The sequence below is a fragment of the Archocentrus centrarchus genome, chromosome 4, assembly GCF_007364275.1.
Source record: "Archocentrus centrarchus isolate MPI-CPG fArcCen1 chromosome 4, fArcCen1, whole genome shotgun sequence".
Taxonomy (NCBI): Eukaryota; Metazoa; Chordata; class Actinopteri; order Cichliformes; family Cichlidae; genus Archocentrus; species Archocentrus centrarchus.
The window spans coordinates 18,624,973-18,645,989 of record NC_044349.1 but is presented as its reverse complement, the minus strand read 5'-3'; the positions used below and the strand labels follow the sequence as shown (position 1 = coordinate 18,645,989).

At 41.2% G+C, this 21,017-nt stretch overlaps 1 protein-coding gene across 1 annotated transcript in view; it reads left to right on the top strand.

Annotated features, from left to right (window-relative positions):
• The window catches only part of ttll7 (tubulin tyrosine ligase-like family, member 7), a 93,294-nt gene that overhangs the window by 38,507 nt on the left and 33,770 nt on the right, over window positions 1-21,017 (top strand). The window contains 6 exon segments of the mRNA XM_030728123.1: window positions 5,746-5,840; window positions 8,158-8,201; window positions 8,204-8,235; window positions 8,237-8,305; window positions 9,464-9,534; window positions 15,581-15,716. Of these exon segments, the coding sequence (XP_030583983.1) occupies window positions 5,746-5,840; window positions 8,158-8,201; window positions 8,204-8,235; window positions 8,237-8,305; window positions 9,464-9,534; window positions 15,581-15,716 (447 nt within the window).

Here is a 21,017-nt window from a genome sequence, read left to right as displayed (position 1 = left end):
TTTTCCAACACATACAGACAACAAATGAGTTGCTACTGAGGAAATACTGTTAATTCCTTGGGTGGAATAAATAGTGGCTAATGTCTGTGGGTTTTCCAGTGGAAATTCGATTTCATCTGTGGAGAATGAGATCAAAATTTAATGTTCTTATATCTTTTCATAAAAGTATAAAGAGTAGCCATTTAAAGCAGAGCTGTTTTCCAGGTAGTTTTGGAGGATGGATTTAGAGGTTAGCCTGCCTTTCACATATTTCCTGAGGAAATTTCAGAAGTGTTTCCTAACACCTGCTACAGCCGACTCGAACATTATTGTGTATTCAGAGTGATTAAAGAGGAATTTACTTGCTACCTGTGCTCTCCAAATAATTTTCATCCCTTCATGATTGAATTTTCTAGGGTAAATGATAGAGGAGAATACATACAGTTTGATATTCTCAATTATCTTTCCGAGTCTCTTTTGCCCCCTTCCACCTTTCATTCTCCTTTTGTCTTTGATTAATCTTTGGCACTTAGTGGGATTCATTCTTGTTTAAATGTACATGGATATTGTCCTTACCTCTGAGGGGGTGTCTTTCCACTTGTAAACCCTAGGTGGCAGTAGTGACCTACGAGCCACTCCCTGGCTTAAAAGAGGTTTATTAAAGAATAATTAGAATGATGTATGGGACTGTCTGTCTCTATCCACATCCATTTTCCCCCAACATGACTATTTCATGGAATAAGTATCAAATTAGGAGCGCACAGGCTTTGTATGTGGGGCAGTTGAAAACATACACCAACTCTTAGTCATTTATCATCAGGCGTGTATGGCAGTTCCAGTGACAGTGTACGTGACTGTATGCGCACATGTGATTGAGAAGGAAGACGCATGTTTATGAGTGACATATGGAGCTTTAGTACATATAGCTGGCTGTGTGGCATATTTGAAGGGAAGACATGTATTCCTGTCATGTTCATGACAGGCAGTTTTGGACCTCAGGTTATGTTTGTTGATTTATTCTTGTTTGAAGACTCGTTGGCACTTTGAATTAAGTGTGCATGTTTGTGTGTGGCTGCCTTACTATGTCCACTTGCACCTTGTGTCACAACCATGGAGGAACTTTCAGTTTGTTTTTTTGTGTGTGGCTATGTCTGATTGTATCTTGTTTATGTCTTCATAAAGCAGTACTCCCTGCGCTGGCCAGGCAGGTTAGACTGATTGGTGGCTAAAGCTAAGTAGTGTCCCACTCGCTTCCAGGACCTTTACCAGGCTCAGCTAGAGTGTCCCTGTATCCGAATGGACCACGTAAAATGCCACAAAAGAACAAAACAGTGATTGATAAGATGGCTGAAACAAGAGAGCGACTTAACAGGGTGGCTGTCTGTCTGTCTTTCTGTCGCTCTACTACTCATGCTCGGTTTCCCCCTCTCCCTTTCTGCCTCCCTCTCTCATTCCACCATTGTGCAGCAACAAACACTCCATTCTGACAGCGGTTGAACTGTGCCGATACCCTTGAGCGTGCGGGGCAAAATGGGAGGCTTGTCAAAGCAGTGGTTGTTTACACTCTGCCAGGAATAATAAGAGGGGGTCGTTTTTTCTGAACCGATTAATCACGAGCAGCCCTTGTACTTGTTTTAGAGAGCATTCCAGACGCAGAATAAATGTCGATGTGGGGTAGCAATTTGTTGTGGAAATAAAGCAGCTGATTGTTGTTGATCTGGCGCCGTTGCTATATTATTAGGGTCTGCGTGGCACAGCAGAAGCCACAGGTACAAACTATTTAATGTCCACTGCATTTTTAACAGTGAGTGAGATATATTATTATCACAAAGTTAATGGCTTTATTCATAATTGAAGGGATAACAATAGATAGAGATGCAGTATGAGTTGGCGCCTTATAATATGAGTGGAGACTGACTTTGTTCTCTGCAGTTGTGCAGAACGACCTATGACTCTATGACTAAGTTAAGAGTAATCTTATTGTTAGGCATTCATTTTGCTGTTTGGCTGTTATTTAATTACTGACTATCCTTGGGCAACACACTTAGTTCTCAATTAGAATGTTATAATGCTGTGATTTTATTATGTATTAACTGCCCTGAGATGACTTATGTTATGATTTGATGCCATATAAATAAAACTGAATTAAATTTACTTGAATTAGACGCTTCAAGGGGCCAAACATCAACAGAGCCTGTGTTCAAACCGGTGGGTGAATGGAATTTTCCACTTGGAAATTACTGGGCATTATCAAATTAAATAAGCCATGTAAAATTTACTGGTTGTATTTCTCCCCCATTTTGTTTGTACTTTAGGGCTTAAAATAAAGATCAGTTGAGGGACTTGCACTACACAGAAAATTCAAACCAAATGGATGGTTGAAAAAAAGCCTGACAAGGCTCCCCTGCAACAACCTTTATTTCACAGTGGCCTTTATAAACAATGGCGGGTTGCCTTTTTTTTTTTTTTTTTTTGTCTGAATCACATGGCTCAAGGTGCTGAAAATAAAAGCTTTACATTTCCTGTATAGGATTTTTTTCCTATAACCCTTTCATCTCTGTATGTTTAATTCGATAATCAGATGGGGATAAAGGGTCCTGTGAAAAAATTAAAGGCCGATATGCTTTAGACCGAGTGATATTTTGGCTACAGAGATGCGTCGCTGACGCTGAACCGAATCAAAGAATGAGTGAAAAGGAGTTTCTAATCTTTTCATCTGACGTTTTTATTGAATGCATCTTGGATCAACCAAGGGCTCCTTTAAGACCCTGCCAGAGTCACTTAAGGAAATCAGAGTGGGGGTTTTGGGAGCCTGCAGGAGTTCATTAGGACCAGACTGGTCCAACTTCCTTTGCCAGGGAGGAAACAGAGAACACAGAAACACAGAGAGAGAAAAAAAAACCGAAGAGAGGTAACGACCGGAGAATGAGGGCTAGCGAGCAGAGGGAGCGGGGAAAGGAGGGGAGCGCAGGGCCAGTGGTGACCAGTCAGAAAACACGGTGAGAGATAGTAAGACAGGAGAAGATGAGTGCAACTGGCAGTGGGAAGAAGGTGAGAGACAAAACAGCTGAGGGAGAGCAAAGAAAGACAGCGAGCGCTGCAATGCAAGTCTCTCCTGTGACAGCTTGACACCACGAATAAAACTAAGAAATGAAGACAAGTAACGAGACAAGCGTCACCAGGATCACTGCCAGTCTGGCTGTTACCTATAGGCTACAGCGCTCTAAAGCCATACTATTTCCATTGTGGCTGTCACATTGGAGAGTGCTCTAAATGAAAACAGACCTCTTTGTTTTTTGGGGGGGTTGAAATGTTTCGTTTTCTTTGGTAAGGTACTGTAGAATGAAGAGGAGCTCTGTCCTCCTCAGCACAAAGAGGGATGTATTGTATACTTCAGTCTTTTGAGCGAAAGCGTTGCATAGGGTCTCTCTGTTCCTGTTTCCCTCTTGGTGCTAGAACACATTCATCACCCCCCCATTCTGATAAATGGCTGTTGTATACAAAAACCACGCACGCGCACAGTTACAAAAGCACATCCGTACAAACACACTTCACATTTGTGAGGCTTTTGTAGCTCACCTATGATATTTGTGGAGTTACTGTCTAAACTAGTTAAAGGGATTCAGGGAGTGACAGCCCAGTGAATGTTATATGGATACTTACAGACAGCTACAGCTCAGTATAAGGTTTCTGAAGAAGTAGCAAGAATAAAAAGCTTCCTGGTTTGATAACATTCACATTTCTTGGGTCAATTTGGGTGTAGCTGTTGATAGTAGGGGGCAGTTTTACTTGTTTCATTAGGCTGCCTTTTTTTTTAACATCTGTCTCATGATCCTAAACCACAGTCTTTCAGTAGTTACGGCTCCTTTTTTTTGGTTACGCACACATGCACCTCGGCTCTCTCAGTTGCTGGGAGTCTAGCGGCGGTGTAAATATTATCTTACATCACTGTTCCCAAATCTGCCACACAGCACTGAGTACCTTTATGTCAGGATTAGTAATGGGTAGTTCAGATGTAGGAGAGAGAAGGAGGGATGGAGTTACAGAGAGCTACCCCCGCAACCCTTGAGAGGCTTTGCATGCTGTCTGTGAAGGAGCTTTCAAATTTTGGTGCTCAGGAAAACCTTATGGTTCCAAATGGCTTGATGTTGCACGCCAGCCTGTTTTTTTTTTTTTTTTTCCAGCAGTCTGTTTTGCTGTGCTTTACCCACATTCATGATTGGTGGATAGAATGGGATCTGTGATACTAAAACCTCTGATTAGCTCAGTTTTGCTCTGTTACTGAAATCCTGATTTGTGATTGGCTGTTGTGCTGCTTTGATGTGTTCAACTGTATCCAATGGCTTTTTTCTAAAGGAAGATGGGAACGAGAGGAATAGTGTTTCTGATACAAGAACTCGTGTTGAATGCAGAATAAGGCTTCTGGGGAGGTTGAATTTCCAGCTAGATTTCCAGAACTGTTAGCAGTAATTTTCATTTTGGCCTATAGATTTTTCTTCAAGATACATAAGCATTGTGTATAAATTCTAAAAAAAAAAAAAACCCATAATGTACACCTCTGTTGGGTCACAGCAAGGTATATAATGTTTTAACAGGAAGGCACGGTCTGTTAAGGCAGTGTTAATAACCTCATTTTCTGTAGAGTTACTATTCATAACCTTTATACATCCTTGGTTTTGTTAAACTGATGTATAGCAACAAGGCAAAAAAACCCCCAAAAAACCCCATTTGCTACTCAACAAATACACCCTTATTAAAGTTATTACAAATCCAATACTATCAAATAACCCAGGCATACTGTTGTGCCCACATTAAAAAGAAAATGGGTGGCCTTATACTTTTGGATGCTGTTAATAAAAGACCGGACTTATCTCAAAAATCGAGGTTTATCAAACCCAGCCAGCCTTTCGCTGGGCATCTGTTGCATTGTCATTTGAAGTCACCTCATAGGAAGACACCATTCCTCTCACGGTTGCCAGTTCATTCACCCTCCCTCCACACTTCTCTCCATTTGTTGGTCCTTTTGTTGTCTCACATAATCTCTTTCTCACCGTGGGAGAGAGACACTGCGAACATAACAAAGAGTAAAAGAATTGATTTGTTGTGTCAGGTATAATAACTGATATTTGAATACCTTGCACCGGTGCTGGAAATTGTTCTGTTAAGAATGGTACGCTGCTCTTGAATTTCTCCCCAGATGATACCCGCTTTTGTACCTCAAATCAGAGGTGGCCCTTTCAGTTCTTGTTGAGCAAAATCTCTCTGAGCACTCTTGATTGTGTGTGATGGCATTGAGCTGAGTGAGCTGGGTAATTCTCTGATGCTCGCAAAGATATTCGTGTTGCGGTGTTAAGCTGCTGTGAGCAGGATACAAAGTCAGGAAGCAGGGTCCGTTATGGGGTGAGTGATTAACCCACACAATCTGTTTGTGTGCATTTACTCGAACGCATATATGCTCTTCTGAATGCATAAGCATACAGGCATCAGTGCCAGAGTGGATTTATGCCCAGACAAAGGCTAAGTGTCCTTTAGAGAGAAAAAAACCCTCAACTTTCATCTCTTTCTCACTACTTCTCTCCTTGTCTGAATAGATCTCTGTCTCTCTCTTTTTTTTTTTCCTCCAAAGATGCTCTGAATCCACCCCTGTAATACCATGGCATGTCTATCTGGTGGATTGATAAGAAAGGAAAAAAAAAAATGAGACGAAGCAGAACAAAAAAATTACCGAGTATCGTTTGAATGTGTCTCTTCTCTCTTACCTGACAGATCAATCGAGCTCCGAGCTTTGGGACAGATCAGAAGATTGATTATGATGTGAAGAAAGGTGTGCTGCTCAATGCCCTCAAACTCCTCAACATTAGGTATTGTTTTCCATCCTGTCTTACATGTACACACGCATACAAATAGGTACCAGCAAATTGCATCTACGGTTCGCGAGCCCTGCCTGCAGCTCTTTTGCCCATCTCCAGCGGCTCCCTGTGGCTTTGACAAAAAAAAGAGTAGATGACTGTAAATATGGAAATGTGCAGCCTTGACACTGAATTAAAAATAAATAAAAAAGTCTCTTACCTGGTTCTTCACCCTCTTAATTTTGTTGAAAATCAATAGGGGTGGCTAGCATGGATGTATACACATAAATGGCTAGTCTTGAGTGCCCCTAGCTATGCATTCAAAATCCCCCTAAAAAGAAAAGTGACAAAGGAAAATAAAGAATTTAACACTGCATGGAAAGATTTGCTTGCTTTCACTGCCAATGCTGCTGGCTTACCGGCATACTTTATCTGAAAGCTAAAAGGCTGCTGTATGTTTTATTATCAAAACAGGCCACTTCACAATTGTTCTGTTTTGTTAGTGCAACTTCACTTGCAGAGTTAGTCAAAGTTTGTGTGAAGCCGTACTTTACAGGGCTTTAAATGCTCTGAATTTCAATCAGAGGTTATGTTTTTTTTTTTTTTTTTAAATTATTTATTTTTTTAAATTTGACAGCCCGGAAAAGTTAAAAAATATTTTGATGCACAGTGCGATCCAGCCATTATCTTGTTTTGGTTTCAAACTGATGAGACAGTAGTGACATTAACGTGAACGCAGCAGGAAGTTGAAGCTTTGGACAAATAAATTGCTGTCTTTCTAAATTTGTGTGTTGGTGTTTCTGTGGTGGATAAAAAGGCTGATAATGGCCAAGGTACAAAGCCACGCAATGCCATCTACTGTGTGCTTTGTGTACCCTTCAATCAGATATGCTGGGTGTGTGAGAGTTTCTGAATGTGTCTTTTTTTTTTTCTTCTCTTTTTTTTTTTTTTTACCTGTGTGTCGTGCACATCAGTGGTTTTGAATTTATATTGTTTGGTCTGTATATCTATGCACGCTTCTGCTTCTGCTCTTTATTTTGGTTTGTGGGTGTTTTTTTTTTACTTTCTGCATACTGTTTTTATTTTGGAATGTATTTTTCATATAGGTAGGTTGGGTGTTTGTGTGTGTGTGTGTGTGTGTGTGTTTGCTGGCATGCTTTTCTGTCCCCTGGCTACTGAGAGAGCCTGTCCTCTGATTGATCATTGTATACCAGACCTCTGGATCTCTGCTCTTTTTTCCTCTTTTCTCTGTGTGCTTGTCCTCCTCTTACTGCTCTAAATATAGGCTCAGTTCTGCTAGTCACACACATATACAAACAAAGTGCACACACAGACACGCGCACGTACACATCGGATCAATTACATGTAGCACCGTATATCTAATTTGGCCAAGTGAGGTGTGCGGCGTAGCTGGTCCACATAAAAATTCACCCCATCCTCTTGAATGGATTCTTTTGGCCCAAACAAATCTCTTATCAAAATGATTTGTTACATGGCTGATGTTTAATGTGTTTCCACAGATTAAAAAGGGAGATTTGGTTATTTTATGACAAATAAATTGTGGGAAGCATTGAAAGGCATCGGGAAGCTCTTTCCACTGGACATGCTGCTTATGTTCATGCTAGAGTGAATGGGGGCTTCGCTCACTTTCTTCCTTGTATAGTAATGACTTTGCTTCCCCAAAGGGAGGAGTTGGTGTTGTGTAGAGGTAGGCTTGGCTCTTGATTCTGCTCACCACATCAACTGTATCAAATGGGATCAATTCAGACCCAGTCGGGCATGGACATTGATAAACCTCAGTCCCCCAAAAGCACTCAATATCCAATTTAAAGGACCAGCGATTGACTAAAATGAATTGCCCTTCTCCCAACCGCAGTGGGCCACTTGTTCAGAATTAGCTGTCTGGTCCTGTTCATCCTGGAGTTGTGTCTCAGCTCCATCTCTGTTTTTGTATTGTTGAACATTTCGCAAGAGCTTTTTTTTTTTTTTTTTTAAACCAACACCATGAGGCGATAAGGCAAATATTTCAGGTCAGTCTGTCAGCTAGGGAGGAGGCCCACAAGCTGCCAGACTTTATTATAAACACATGTAAAAATGCTTTTCTGTTGATTATGTGTGTTTTAATGAGTACTGTCTAATGTTACAGCTATTACATGCAAAACAGAACAAAACAAAACTTTAAAAAAAACCCATCTGTGACAGAAAACAATTAATAAAAGTATTATTTGAATGTTTTTGCTCTTAGTTGGTGTTCTTTAAGAATCAGAATCTGGAATCTGAACCCTTTCCATGTATGTGATGTTAATTATCTTGGTTTATGTTGATCCAGGGCCAGTGATAAGAAACGCAACCTAGCCCAGCAGAAGGCAGAGGCTCAAGACGGCTCTATGGACACGGCTCCATGAAGAAAACTCTCAGCCGCTTCCTCGGACTGGGAGAAACAACGTCACACACTGGAACGAAGAAGAGAAGAGCTGGTGAGGAGCAAATAGAAAAAAAAGAAGCAAGGAGGAGGGAACAGAATTCCATTCAACTTTTTTTTTAATTCACTAACACTGGGCTTTATATTCACACAACTACACGCTTTGTCCCACCTGAGATGTAAGTAAAACCACAGTTCTCTAAAGTGCTGGCTGGTATCAAACTGCAGGGTAGCATCTGGGATGCTAAGCACCTGTACAAGGTGGTGCTCCTTAACTGTGGTCAAGGGAGTTGAGAGCGATACTCATTCATTTCCCCACCCAGACATTCAAAACCAGCCTGGGGATTAAAACAATGAGTGTACAGTCACAAGTGGTGATCATAAGTCATAAGATACGTTTAAGCTTTGCAGGCCACACCAATATGTGCATGGAAGGTGGTTTTGCTTCAGACAGATTCATATCAGACATCTCATTAGAGACATTTAGTTAATACTCTAATCAGCTGTTAAATAAATAAATTAGATATATAAATTATACATCTCAGCACCCTAGTGTATTATACACTTGAAACACAAGTTGGAGCTTGAAACGAAAAGAAAAGCTTGAGCAAAAACTCAGTTTCACTTACTTCTTACTCTGTCAGAAGAGTCAAAAGTTTTCTGACACAAGCATACCATTTAATTATTTTCTCTTTGAAATGAAGGAGTCGGGGAGCTTTTCTCATCTATATAGGGGAGAAGTGGCAGCTACTAGTACTTTAACGCCTCCCACCCTCTTTGATTAGCCTTTTGATTAGCCATGGCACTAATCAGTAGGAATAAGGAAAGATGGTGCAAAGGCGCCTTTTAGAAAAGGGCACCGCCTCGTTTTCAAGTGCTGTTATGGCTGAAGTGCTATACCAGGTTCACTTCTATGAAAGGCACATATTGCTTAGAGCTAAATGAGATTGCGGTGCTAGTAGGGGAGTGGTCCCCTCCTCTCGGCTTTATGCCAAATTGGCCAACTGAGCTCCACAATTACACCTTTGTAACATACTAATAAGAGCGTAAATGGCATAAATTATGAGTCATTCATGTGTGAGACTCTTTGTCCTCTTTTCTTTCTTGCAGTAATTCAGTCTGTCTTGTCTCTAAAATATATTGTTTATTAGTGCTGACTTTCATGCGGAAGAATTTGTCATTTTCCTCTTTGCTTCTCTTCTATGTTAGAAAGAGCGGACTGGCACAGGTTCGCAAGCAGATTTCCAGGGAGGAGCATGAAAAACAACATCTGGGGAACTACAGGTAGGCAAGAGGCAACACCTGGGGCAAAGGGGCTCTCCACAGAGGAACTCCACCCACTGTACTTGTGCCAGTTCTCTTACATTTATGGGGGGGGTCATCTCGAGAGCACCAGGCTCTCAGGAGAGTAAATAATGCTGTTGCAGACAGAACAAACAAAAGTGAACATCCATTCTTTTGAGAGCACAAGGGAAGAATTGACTGAAAGAATGGAGAGAACTATATAGAGAGAGGTTTAAACTGTTACTCTTTTATGCACAGTGTCAACTTTGCAGCTATTCAGAAAGTTACAGCATTAGCATATACACCTTTCTTGGCAAGCCATACAATCTATCTCGCTTTTCCCCCCACGCGTTTATCCTTTCCCCCAAAATCCAGCTGGGACATTGGAACCCATTAAGCATGTCAATTTTCAATAGTCAACTCACAGATGGAGCAGATTCACCTTACAGCATGACTCAGCAACACAAAGTTCAGATTTGCTGCTTGTCCCTTATAAATTGTTAATGCTCCTTCACTCCCTCTGTTTCTCTTCCTGTCTTAATCCAGTGTGCACACACATTCACATTCACATTCTCCCCCTCTCCCTGTCTCTCAATATGTTTCACATTCACCTGCTTACACACAAAAACAAAGACAAACAATCCCAACTGCCTCGCACATACACACACTTACCCTTCTTACTGTCTTCCCAAGTCTAAGTGACTTCCTGACTCATCACTTGAGTGAATGGCTAGTGAATATTGAATGCTGATCCAGGCCTGCGTGAAGTGCTGTCACCTCCTTCCTCTTTTTTGACAGGCAGTCAGACAGTCAATCAGGCAGGCTGCCGTCTGTCTGGAGCACCCCTAGTAAAGACCTCTAGCATTCAAATAGTGTCCCCGGCGCAACACTGAAGTCTGATTAACACACTGTTTCTTATTAGATGAATTTGGGTAATGAACTGACTTGCGTTCTGTTATTAGATGAAACTGTATCATGTACAGACAAGCTGTGACTGTAGGACATCCAAGGGAAACCCAGCTGGTTTTTGTCTTCATTTCGGATTCTTTAAGGGTGCTCGTGTGGTTTATATACACTGGTCAAAAATTAAAGCAACCACTTTGAAACCCACATCAGGTCTCAATAGGAAAAAATATCTATACTGATATGGACTGGGGATGTGTTAGAATGAAAGGATACCACATCGTTTGATGGAAATGAAAATTACAGATTACCTACAGAGGGCTGAATTCAAAGACACCCCAAAAATCACAGTGAAAAAGTGATGCTGCAGGGTAGTCCATTACACTGAAATTTCATTGCGCAACTCAGAATGGTACACAAAATGGTTGTATGGCATCCACGTGCTTGCATGCATGCCTGCAACATTGGAGCATGCTCCTAATAAGACGACCTGACGGGTTGTCCTGGGGGATCTCTTCCGCTCTACGTGACGCCAGGCCTCATTGTGCAGGAGAAAGAACCCTGGACCACTGCACCAGATAGGGCCTGATAATGGGTTCAAGGATTTCATCCCGATACCTAATGGCAGTCAGGGTGCCACTGCTTAGCCTGTAGGTCTGTATGTCCCTCCATGGATATGCCTCCCCAGACCATCAGTGACCCACCACCAAACCGGTCACACTGAATGATGTTACAGGCAGCATAAAAGACCTTCTCCAGAACCCTTTCATGTCTGTCACATGTGCTTAGGATGAACCTACTTTCATTTGTGAAAAGCACAGGGCACCAGAGGTGGACGGCCAGGCAGGTCAGATATTCTATGGCAAATGCATTTGGGCTCCACGTACCGGGCAGTGAGCGATGGGCCTACTAGACAATATTGGCCATCAGGACACCCTCATGAAGTCTCTTTCTTATTGTTTGGTTCAGAGCATTTACATCAGTGGCCGTCCGGAGTCATTTTGTAGGGCTCTGGTAGTGTTCATCCTGTTCCTCCTTGCACAAAGGAGCAGTGTCCTGCTGACAGGTTAAGGACCCTTCTACTGCCCTGTCCAGCTCTCTGAGATTAACTGCCTGTCTCCTGGAATCTCCTCCATGCTCTTGAGCCTGTGCTGGGGGACACAGCAACCTGGCAATGGCCCGTATTGATGTACCATCCTGGAGGAGTTGGACTTCCCTATGCAACCTCTGTAGGGCCCAGGTATCGCCTCATGCTACCAGTAGTGACACTGACCCTAGGCAAATGCAACACTAGTGAAAAAATAGTCAGAAAAGATGAGCCAGATCAATGAGTCTGACCAAATCAATATCCCATGCATTTAACTGACTTGATGCAATACTCTGATTAAAAAGTGTTCCTTTAATTTTTTGAGCAGTTATATGTATATATAGCACAAGATTTACTCTTACAGTGGAGGATGCTCATATCAAAAAACAAAAAAATTGAAATAATAAGTCAGCATACGTATAGTCATGTGGAAAAAAGTTTCACTGTTCTCTATGCAGCCAAGATTAATTTGCAAAATTGAGTCTGAACAAACCACAAGACTTCTGGAATGATGTTCTATAGACAAACGAGACCCAAAGTGGAGATGTGTGGCCATAATGCACAATGTCCTGTTTGGAGAAAACCAAAACACAGCATATCAGCACAACATCTCATACCAGCTGTCAATCACTGTGGTGGGGGGGGGGGCTTCTTTTGGAGCCACAGGACCTGGGCAACTTGCAGTCTTGAAGTCAACCATCAACTCCTCTGCTGAAAAAGTTACATCTTTTTTTGTCAAATGTGAGGCCATCTGTCCAAAAGCTAAGCCTGGCCTAAACTGGGTCATGAAACAGGACAATGATCCTAAGGACACCAGCAAATCTACCACAGAATGACTGAAAAAGAAAATAATCAAGGTGCTACAGTGGCCCAGATAACGTCTAGACAATCCAGTTGAAATGTTGTGGCAGACCCTTAAGAGTGCAGACCCATAAGTGCACGCAAACCTCAATGAACTGAAGCAACATTGTAAAGAAGAGTGAGCCAAAATTCCTCCATAACGATGTGAGAGACCGATAAAGTTATACAGAAAACAATTACTTCAGGTTATTGCTGCTAAAGTGGCTCTACAAGCTAATGAATTATGGGGTTTTCACTTTCTTTTTCACATGACTGTACAAGTAATCGCTACGAGCAAAAGCTCAGACATCAGACTACTCTAAATGCTCATTTTCAGTTTTTTTCAACTTTTGGCTCTGTGTCATCTCAGTGTGAGTGGGTTGCTCTGTGACTGCTAAAGCTGTTGTATCTTTTGTTTGCAAGGGAGCAGCCAATCAGAAAAAAAGGTGTCTAAAAGGGAGAGGAAAGGGAGCTAAAAAGGTCTTGTTTCATACAGGCCTCTTTCCCACCAACAGGGTTCCGGAGCCGTGCTGTAATTTGAACCGTTTAGGCGGGTTTTCCACCGCCGAAACACTCGGTGCTCGGCCGAAAAAAGGGTTCAATTCCAGCCCCGCAAGCTAGCTGGTCTCGAACCACGAACGCGTGACGAAAGCGGCAGAAGGGCGTGACTCTGCCGTCTCAACATCAAGTTTTCTACCATATTACATGTGTATTACATGAGAAAAGTGAAGCGATTTTCACGGCTGTGAATTAGGTTGGGCTCTAAGGCTGAACTTGCAGCTTTGTATCAGTTCATATCACAGATAAAAGGACACAAAGTGCGTACTTGTCGTCTTGCTCTAATCGCTGTCTGTGTTTCTCTCTGTGCTGCACATAATGCTGCAGTAGTTTGGTTTGGACCGTAAAACGTATTGCAGACAAGAAAGGGGAGCGTGTTTTCCCACCTTTGTGCGCTTCGGCTTCCGTGTCCAAACGAGGACCCGCCAACACTCATACGTAAAGGAGCAGTTCACAGAACGCGGTGGGAATGCAGGCTCGTTCTTAAGCGTTTCGCCGGTCATTGGGAACAGCACGGGCACGGGCACTGGCACGCGAACCGGTTTCCTCGGCGGTGGGAAAGTAGCAACAGTGGATAGGTGAGGTGAGGGGGGGGGTACCACATCTCAGTATGAGGTAAAAAAAAAAAAGGATTATTTTAACTGGGAATAAAAAAATATGAAAAGAGCATAACAGGTACCTTTAAAGGTCTGGGGACAGGAAACCTTAAAGAACTGTTGACCAAAATAATTTTTAAAATATTTAATAGAGTTTTAGATCCATGGAAATGGGTGTGGATATAGTTTTTCCTTCAAATCAAATTGAGGAACGAAAATAAGCTCTAGTGCAAACAGTTTGAGTTAAACAGAGGTCAGAGGTCACCCTGACATAAAATGTCCATTTGCTGAGAGGTGGAGGCTGCCAAAAGACTGAGCCATTAACACCCACTATTAAAATGCTGACCTATGCTTTTCAGTCAGTGATTTATAATGCTCTTTAGGATTGACAAGTTCTGACTCTTTTCAAATATTATGATTCCCATTTGAGTTTCTGTGGCCATTAGAAAAACTGTATCTTGGGATGAAAAAAACCATTGCGTGCACCTTAAGAAATTGTATGAGAAATCTCATATATTATCATTTCAATTGAAGGAATTCAAATAGCAGTTCATTTGGTGTTCTAGTTCTTATATAGCACTTTACTACTCAAGCACTCAAAGCTTCATACAATACATTTGCATTCAAACTATTCACACACATTATGCAAGCACATTTTTCTGCATCAAGTGCTTTTAATCTAACATTCACATGCCTATGAACTTGGGGTTCAATATCTTGCCCATAGATTCTTTGGCGCAGTGACTGGAGCAGCCAGTAATTGAACCACCAACCTTCCGATTAGTAGATGACCTGCTCTACATCCGTGAGCCACAGACACCCGAAACCCTTTTGTGCTTGATCCGCACCCATTATTAATCAATTACATGCAATTGGTTCAACTTCTCAATTATGATGAAAATTGTGTACCTGTTTGCATACACAGGTAATGGCTTCAGTTTTATGTGGCATTACACAGAAATCCACTACTATATGCTTGTATCTATGACTAGCTCAGAGGTAACCGCTCATTAATTCAATATTTAAAAGGGAACTGGCCTGTCATTTTGCTACGGTAGAACATTTTTTTTTTTTTTTTTTTTTTTTGCTGCTATGTCCTTGCTGTGACATGCATTCATCTCTATACTTTTGTGTTTTTAATCACAGGTTGGCGCTTATATCAGTGTTTTTTAACCAACTTAGAGGGAGTTTAGCACTTAATATTGTCTGTGCAGATGCCAGACTATATTCCTGCTTTTGTACTAACACCAGCCAATTCTTATCATCATAAAAACAGTAACCTTCTTTTGATTTAATGGCTATTGGCATTGACATTGGGAATTTGTAGATGTATTATGAGGGTTACCAGGCAGAGGGTTATACATTGTTCTAATCCCCTCAGGCCTTAGATAAACACTGAGCACAGTTAGTTTAGTCTTAAGGGCACAGATGTGAACGTGTGAATAGGCACATTAGTAAAGACTGCAAAACCAGTGAAGCTGGCACACATCTTGTTGAGGGTGAATGTGCATTGATACACCATGTGAAAAGACTGACTGATGTTCGTGCAGTTTCTTAACTCAAGGTTTCATTACTATTCTTCTTTCTGTATTTTCTCTTTGCTCCCTCTTTCTTCATGCTTTACCCTCATGACACTCACCTTTCTTTTGTCTCACTCGTTCCTCTGGCTGTCCACCTTGACCTCTCTGTCTCTCCCACCATCCATTGTCTGTCTTTAACCATTTTTTTTCTTCTTCCTCTATATCCCCATTTTTTTCTGGTTTCTTTATCTCTTTACCTACCCATTTTTTGTCCTTCTCCCTTCCCGCATGTTTCACGGCTCCTCCTCTCACCTCGTATCCCTCCTTTGCCCCCCCCCCCCCCCCCCCCCCCCCCCCCCCCCCCCCCCCCCCCCCCCCCCCCCCCCCCCCCCCCCATCCTTCACTCTTTCTGTCTCACCTTCTACTTTTGTGACCCCCGTTTATGACCCACCCCCTCCCATTATTTTTACCTTTCCTTTCTCCGTCTTTCTTCATTTCTTCCACTTTCCTCTCCTTTCTCCCTCTGTCTCTGCGGCCCACAGACGTATTTACCCCCCAGATGACAAGCTGCTGTTGGAAAAGTATGAAAGCCTGCTCTCGGCCGCCTTTCAGACCTTCCTCGCCGGGCGAGCTGCCTCACTTCAAAAGGAAATGAATAATCCTCTGAAACGAATGAAGGCACGTACGTCAGTGGCAGACTGTCACGGACTCTCTCACACACACACACACACACACACACACACACACCACACACACACACACACACACACAGAGTAAAGAAAACTGAAGAAACCCACACCCAAACATATTCACACAGTATGCAGACACTTGTGGACAAGCACACGTAAAAGAAAAGTAGCACACAAATTTCTATTAAGATTCTGCCCATAGAGACAAAAAGGATGCACAAATAATTCGGAAAGTGTGCCGCAGCCCTTGGTATTTGTTAGAACACCTTAAAAAAATGTCCTTCTTCTCCTCTCTACCTTTCCACTGTCATTCACTCTTTTCACAAATATTTATTATGTTTCGTACATGAGCTTTTAAAAGCAAATCAAATCCCACACAACAATGTCACTTTTATTACTTTATTTGCTTTACAGTTACTCTTTTCCTCTTCTCTCTCTTTCAGTTGTTTTTTTTTCCCCTTTCTGTAAAGGTTAGTGTTGAGGAGGCTTCCAGGCTCATAACAGTTGCTGCCCACACATTTCAATGTATTTTTCTGAAGTTTAATTACATATTTCATCACACTTAAACATGTACACACATATTTTCTGGTGCATACAATAAGAAACTTGTGCATTCGTGCATTTAGCAGTGTGGTTATACAGTGGTAAAAGTCATTGTGTGCTTACGAATGCCAGTACCTCTGCGGTATCAGGAAAAATCTTCAGCTAAGCTTTGAAGGTAAAGGTATGAAGAGACCTCGCAGAGGACAACAGCTGATTTCCATACCACATAACTTCACAGGGATCAGAATGGGAGATGAAAGGAATGATGAGTGGAGAATTAAAATATAGTCATAAAGTAAAAAGATGGTGAGACACTGATAGAGAGTTGTTTTGTGACTATTGTTTTGACTTGACTAGAGTACAAAAAAATGGAGAGAAAGGGGCAATTTTTGGTTTTCATGTCTGGTTATGTATTCAAGGCGAACAAATCAATGGAATGAAAAGACACAGGGGAGGGAATTGTGGTATATTTAAAAACATGGAGAGAAGACGCAATGATGAGGACGAATGATGCAGATAGAACAAAAAACCTTAATGCTTTTGGCAACTGAATAGCAATGGTGAATACTGTGCTGAATTTGGATATTTTTGACAGTAGTATTGACATTACAAATGCATATCAAAGTACTGTCATATGGAACCATCGGAGCTTTTGTAGAAACTGCCTCAACAGTTTGTAGCTTGTCGCAGTTTTTTTTTTTTTTTTCCTCCTAAAACTTATTGTGTGTCCTTTAAAGAATGGAGTCTCTGCAGAGCATTTTTAGAGATGTCAATCAACGACCGGTCAGAGCCGAAACAAAATATAAAGGGAGAGAGTGTTGCTTTTGTGTTTCCTATCTAATAACACGATCATGAGTGACAACTCGAATGCTCTTATTGAGAGACAGAGTGTGAGATACTAATCTTGACCATTTATGGTGAAAAAAAAAAGATGTGCCTAAACTGCAGTATGATATTCATCAGACCACAAAAAAAAAAAAAAACACATTTCATGCAAATATTTTCTTATCTAATGTTTAATCATTACCTCTAGCTTTAAGCCCATCTACAGCATGTTTGCAGGTACCTTTCTGAAAGGACTTTGAATGGAAGAGGGGTTTTTGTTCATCCTGGCCCTATTTAATTTCTTTTAATACACTCACTAGCCACTTTAATAGGTACACTATGCTAGTACCGGGTTAGCCTTTTTTGCCTTCAGAACTTCTTTAATTCTCCATGGCATAAATTCAACAAGGTGCTGGAAACATTCCACTGAGATTTTGGTTGACACCGACATGATGGCGTCACATCCCAAATGTGCTCTATTGGATTGAGATCTGGTGACTCTGGAGGATATTTGAGTACAGAGAACTCATAATCATGTTCAGGAAACCACTTGGAGCTTTGTGTCATGCAGCACTATCCTGCCGGAATGGACTTGGTTAGCAACATTGCTCAGGTAGGCCATGGTGTTTTACCAATGCTCATTTAGTACAAAGGGGCCAAAGTGTGCCAAGAAAATATCCCCCACACCGTTACAGTACCCTCAGCCTGGATCCATGCTTTAATGTTATTTACACCAAATACCTGACCCTACCATTCCCAGCGTTGCAGCAGAAATCATCAGACCAGGCAATATTTTTCTAATCTGCTGTTGTGTGAATTGTATCCTCAGTTTCCTGTTCTTAGCTGACAGGAGTGGCACCTGGTGTGGTGCCACTCCCGTGGTAGCCCATCTGCTTCAAAGCTCAATGTGACGTGCGTTCAGAGATGTATAATTTGGTTTTAACGAGTGGTGATTTGATTTACTGTTGCTTTCCTATCGGTTCTAAGCAGTCTGGCCATTCTCCTCTGACCTTACCCGCCTTGCTGATTCTGCCACTCACTGGATAGTTTCTCTTTTTCAGACCATTCTCTGTAAACCCATATCGACACGCCTAAATGCACTGAATTGATGTTGTGTGTGATTGATGATTATATATTAAAATTAGCAAGCAAGAAAATTATGTTCACTAACTTTTTCAGTTCAGGTACAAATATAATTTGCTTTTGCTCACAGTTGATATGTCTATTTTATTCCACTTATCCTTTTTCAGGGTCTCGGGGGGGGGGTGGGGGGGTTCTATCCCACCTGTCAGAGGGCAGGTGGCAGGGTACACCCTGGTCAGGTCACCAGCCTGTCACAGGGCACAGAGAGACAGTCAGCCATCACACTCACAATCACACCTATGGCCAATTTAGAACACCAGTGAACCTAACCTCAATAAATGCAGGTCTTTAGACTGTGGGAGGAAGCCACAGTACCTGGAGAAAACCCACGCAAACACAGGGAGAACATGCAAAGGCCACACAAAGGTCATGGATTCAAACCCAGGACCTTCTTGCTGTGAGGCAACAGTGCTAACCACTGTGGCTCTACCATTGTGATACCAGTGCTAAATTAGTAAGCTGCATTCCTTAAAAAAGTGTATTTTTGTTTTGTTTTTAAATATTTTTTGCGCTGGTTTTCCTTTCAGCTCAGTGTGTATGCCTCCACTGAGTTCTGCTGTCATGTATGGCCCTGCTAGTATCTCTCCCCTCCATCTCTGCTCTTTGTTTTATTGCGTGCCCCTCGCAACAGAGACCAAGCACATGAGAGACAAGTGAAGGGAATATAATGTCATTCGAATTGATGACAACTTGTTATGTTACTGTAAGCAAAAGCTTCCCAACAGGTGTTAAACCAGACATAACAAAATGAGAACAAGAGAGCGAGACAGAGAGAAGCCAGAACTGTTGTGTCATTGTCAACCACTGACTGTGTGGCAGTCTAAATGAAGTCAAAAACAACTTAAAGAGAACTGGCATAGAAAGTGTAAAATACCTCCAAACTGGTTTAAGTTAGATTCGCATTTTGGGTTTTAGTGTATCCACAAGTTAGGCATGTCTAGCCCCGATTATTACCATTACTTTAACCACACAAAAACACTTAACTGAAAGATCACAATTTTGAGCATAGGGTTTTATTCATAATTTATTGAACAAGGACACAATTTTTGTGGATCTTAAATCAATATCAGTATGTCATTGAAGTGCATACTTTCAACTTTAATTCAAAAAAGTTTTACAAAAGCATTAAGAAATTACAGACATTTTTATACACAGTCATTTAATTTCATTTTCAGAAGCTCAAAATCAATCAGACACTTGACTAACAAGCTGTTTCATGGCCAGGTGAGGCCTGTTCTCTTGTTACTTCATGACAAATGAAGCAAACGTAATACCTGAAGTAGATTGAAAGGGTTTGATTTTGTATTTTACTACTTTTCACTATAATTTTAAACATGAGGTGCAAAGAGATGGCAGTGCAAGTAGAGAGAGACCATCGTTAGGCTGAAAATAATTATCAGTGAGAAAGAGCAAAAAAAAATCAACAGTGTGATTCATTCTTAAAAAGAATGAATGCAGTGTCAGCTCAGCAAATCCAAAAGACCTGAAAGACCACAGAAGATAACTAAAGTGGATGATGACAGAATTATTTCCATGATTAACAAAAATAACTTCACAGCATCTAAACAAATCAAAAACTCTGGCGAGGAGCTAGGAGTACCACTGTCAAAGTCTGCAATCAAGAGACGCGTTCATCAGTGGAAACACGGGGTTTACAACAACATGTAAAACACTGTTTATACTCAAGAAAAGAGCCTGTACAGTTCTAAAAAATCTTTAGACAGATAAAACCAAGATCAACTTTTACCAGAATGACAGGAAGAGAAAAGTATGGAGAAGGAGAGGAACAGCTCATAATCAGAATCAGAATCAGAATACTTTATTGATCCCAGAGGGAAATTTCTGTTGTTACAGCTGCAACCGTTTCATTTAAACGAGTAAACCAAAAACACAAAAACATACACTAAAGGCATAAAAATATAAAGACTAAAGAGATAATTTGACTATATACACATCTAAATCTATACAAAGCATTAAACATCATCTGTCAAATATTACGTATTACGGAATGGGGATATTTGGTTGCCAGTGGAACTGTGTCACTGGTGTTTATTGATGATAGACGTAGCAGGATGAATTCTGAAGCGTACATGGATTTACTCTGCTCAGATTCAGACGAATGCTGCAAAACTGATTGTACAGCACTTCGCAGTGCAGAGGGATAATGACCCAAACTTACTGCAAAAGCAAGCCAAGAGTTTCTCAAGGCAAAGGGATATTCTTCAAGGGCCAACTCAGTCAGTCACTCATCTCAAGTCAATAGACGCTTTTCAGTTATTAAATACAACACTGAGGGCAGAGAGACCCACAAACAAGCAGCAACTGAAGGCGGCTGCAGTAAAGGCCTGTCAGAGTATCTCAAGGGAGGCGACACATTATTTGGTGATGTCCATGGGTTCTAGACTACAGGCGGTCATTGACTGCAAAGGATGCAAGTATTAAAAACAATCCTTATATTTAAAATTATGTTATTTTGTCCAGTTAATTTTGAGCCTCTGAAAATGGGTTACTACATATTAAACTGTCTGCAATTCCTAATCAGTTAATTAATCTTTTTTGTAAACCCCATTGAATTAAAGAAGAAAGCCTGCACTTCAATGACATGTTGGCTGTTTGATTTAAAATCTACTGGTGTTGTAAAACTACAAAAATTGTGTTTTTGGCCAACAAATTCTGTTATAACCTATATCAGACCTAACTATATTTGAATCTACCCATCTTAAGGTTTGCTTTAAACAAACATTTTATTTGTCATATAAACTGATATCTCCTGTTTTGC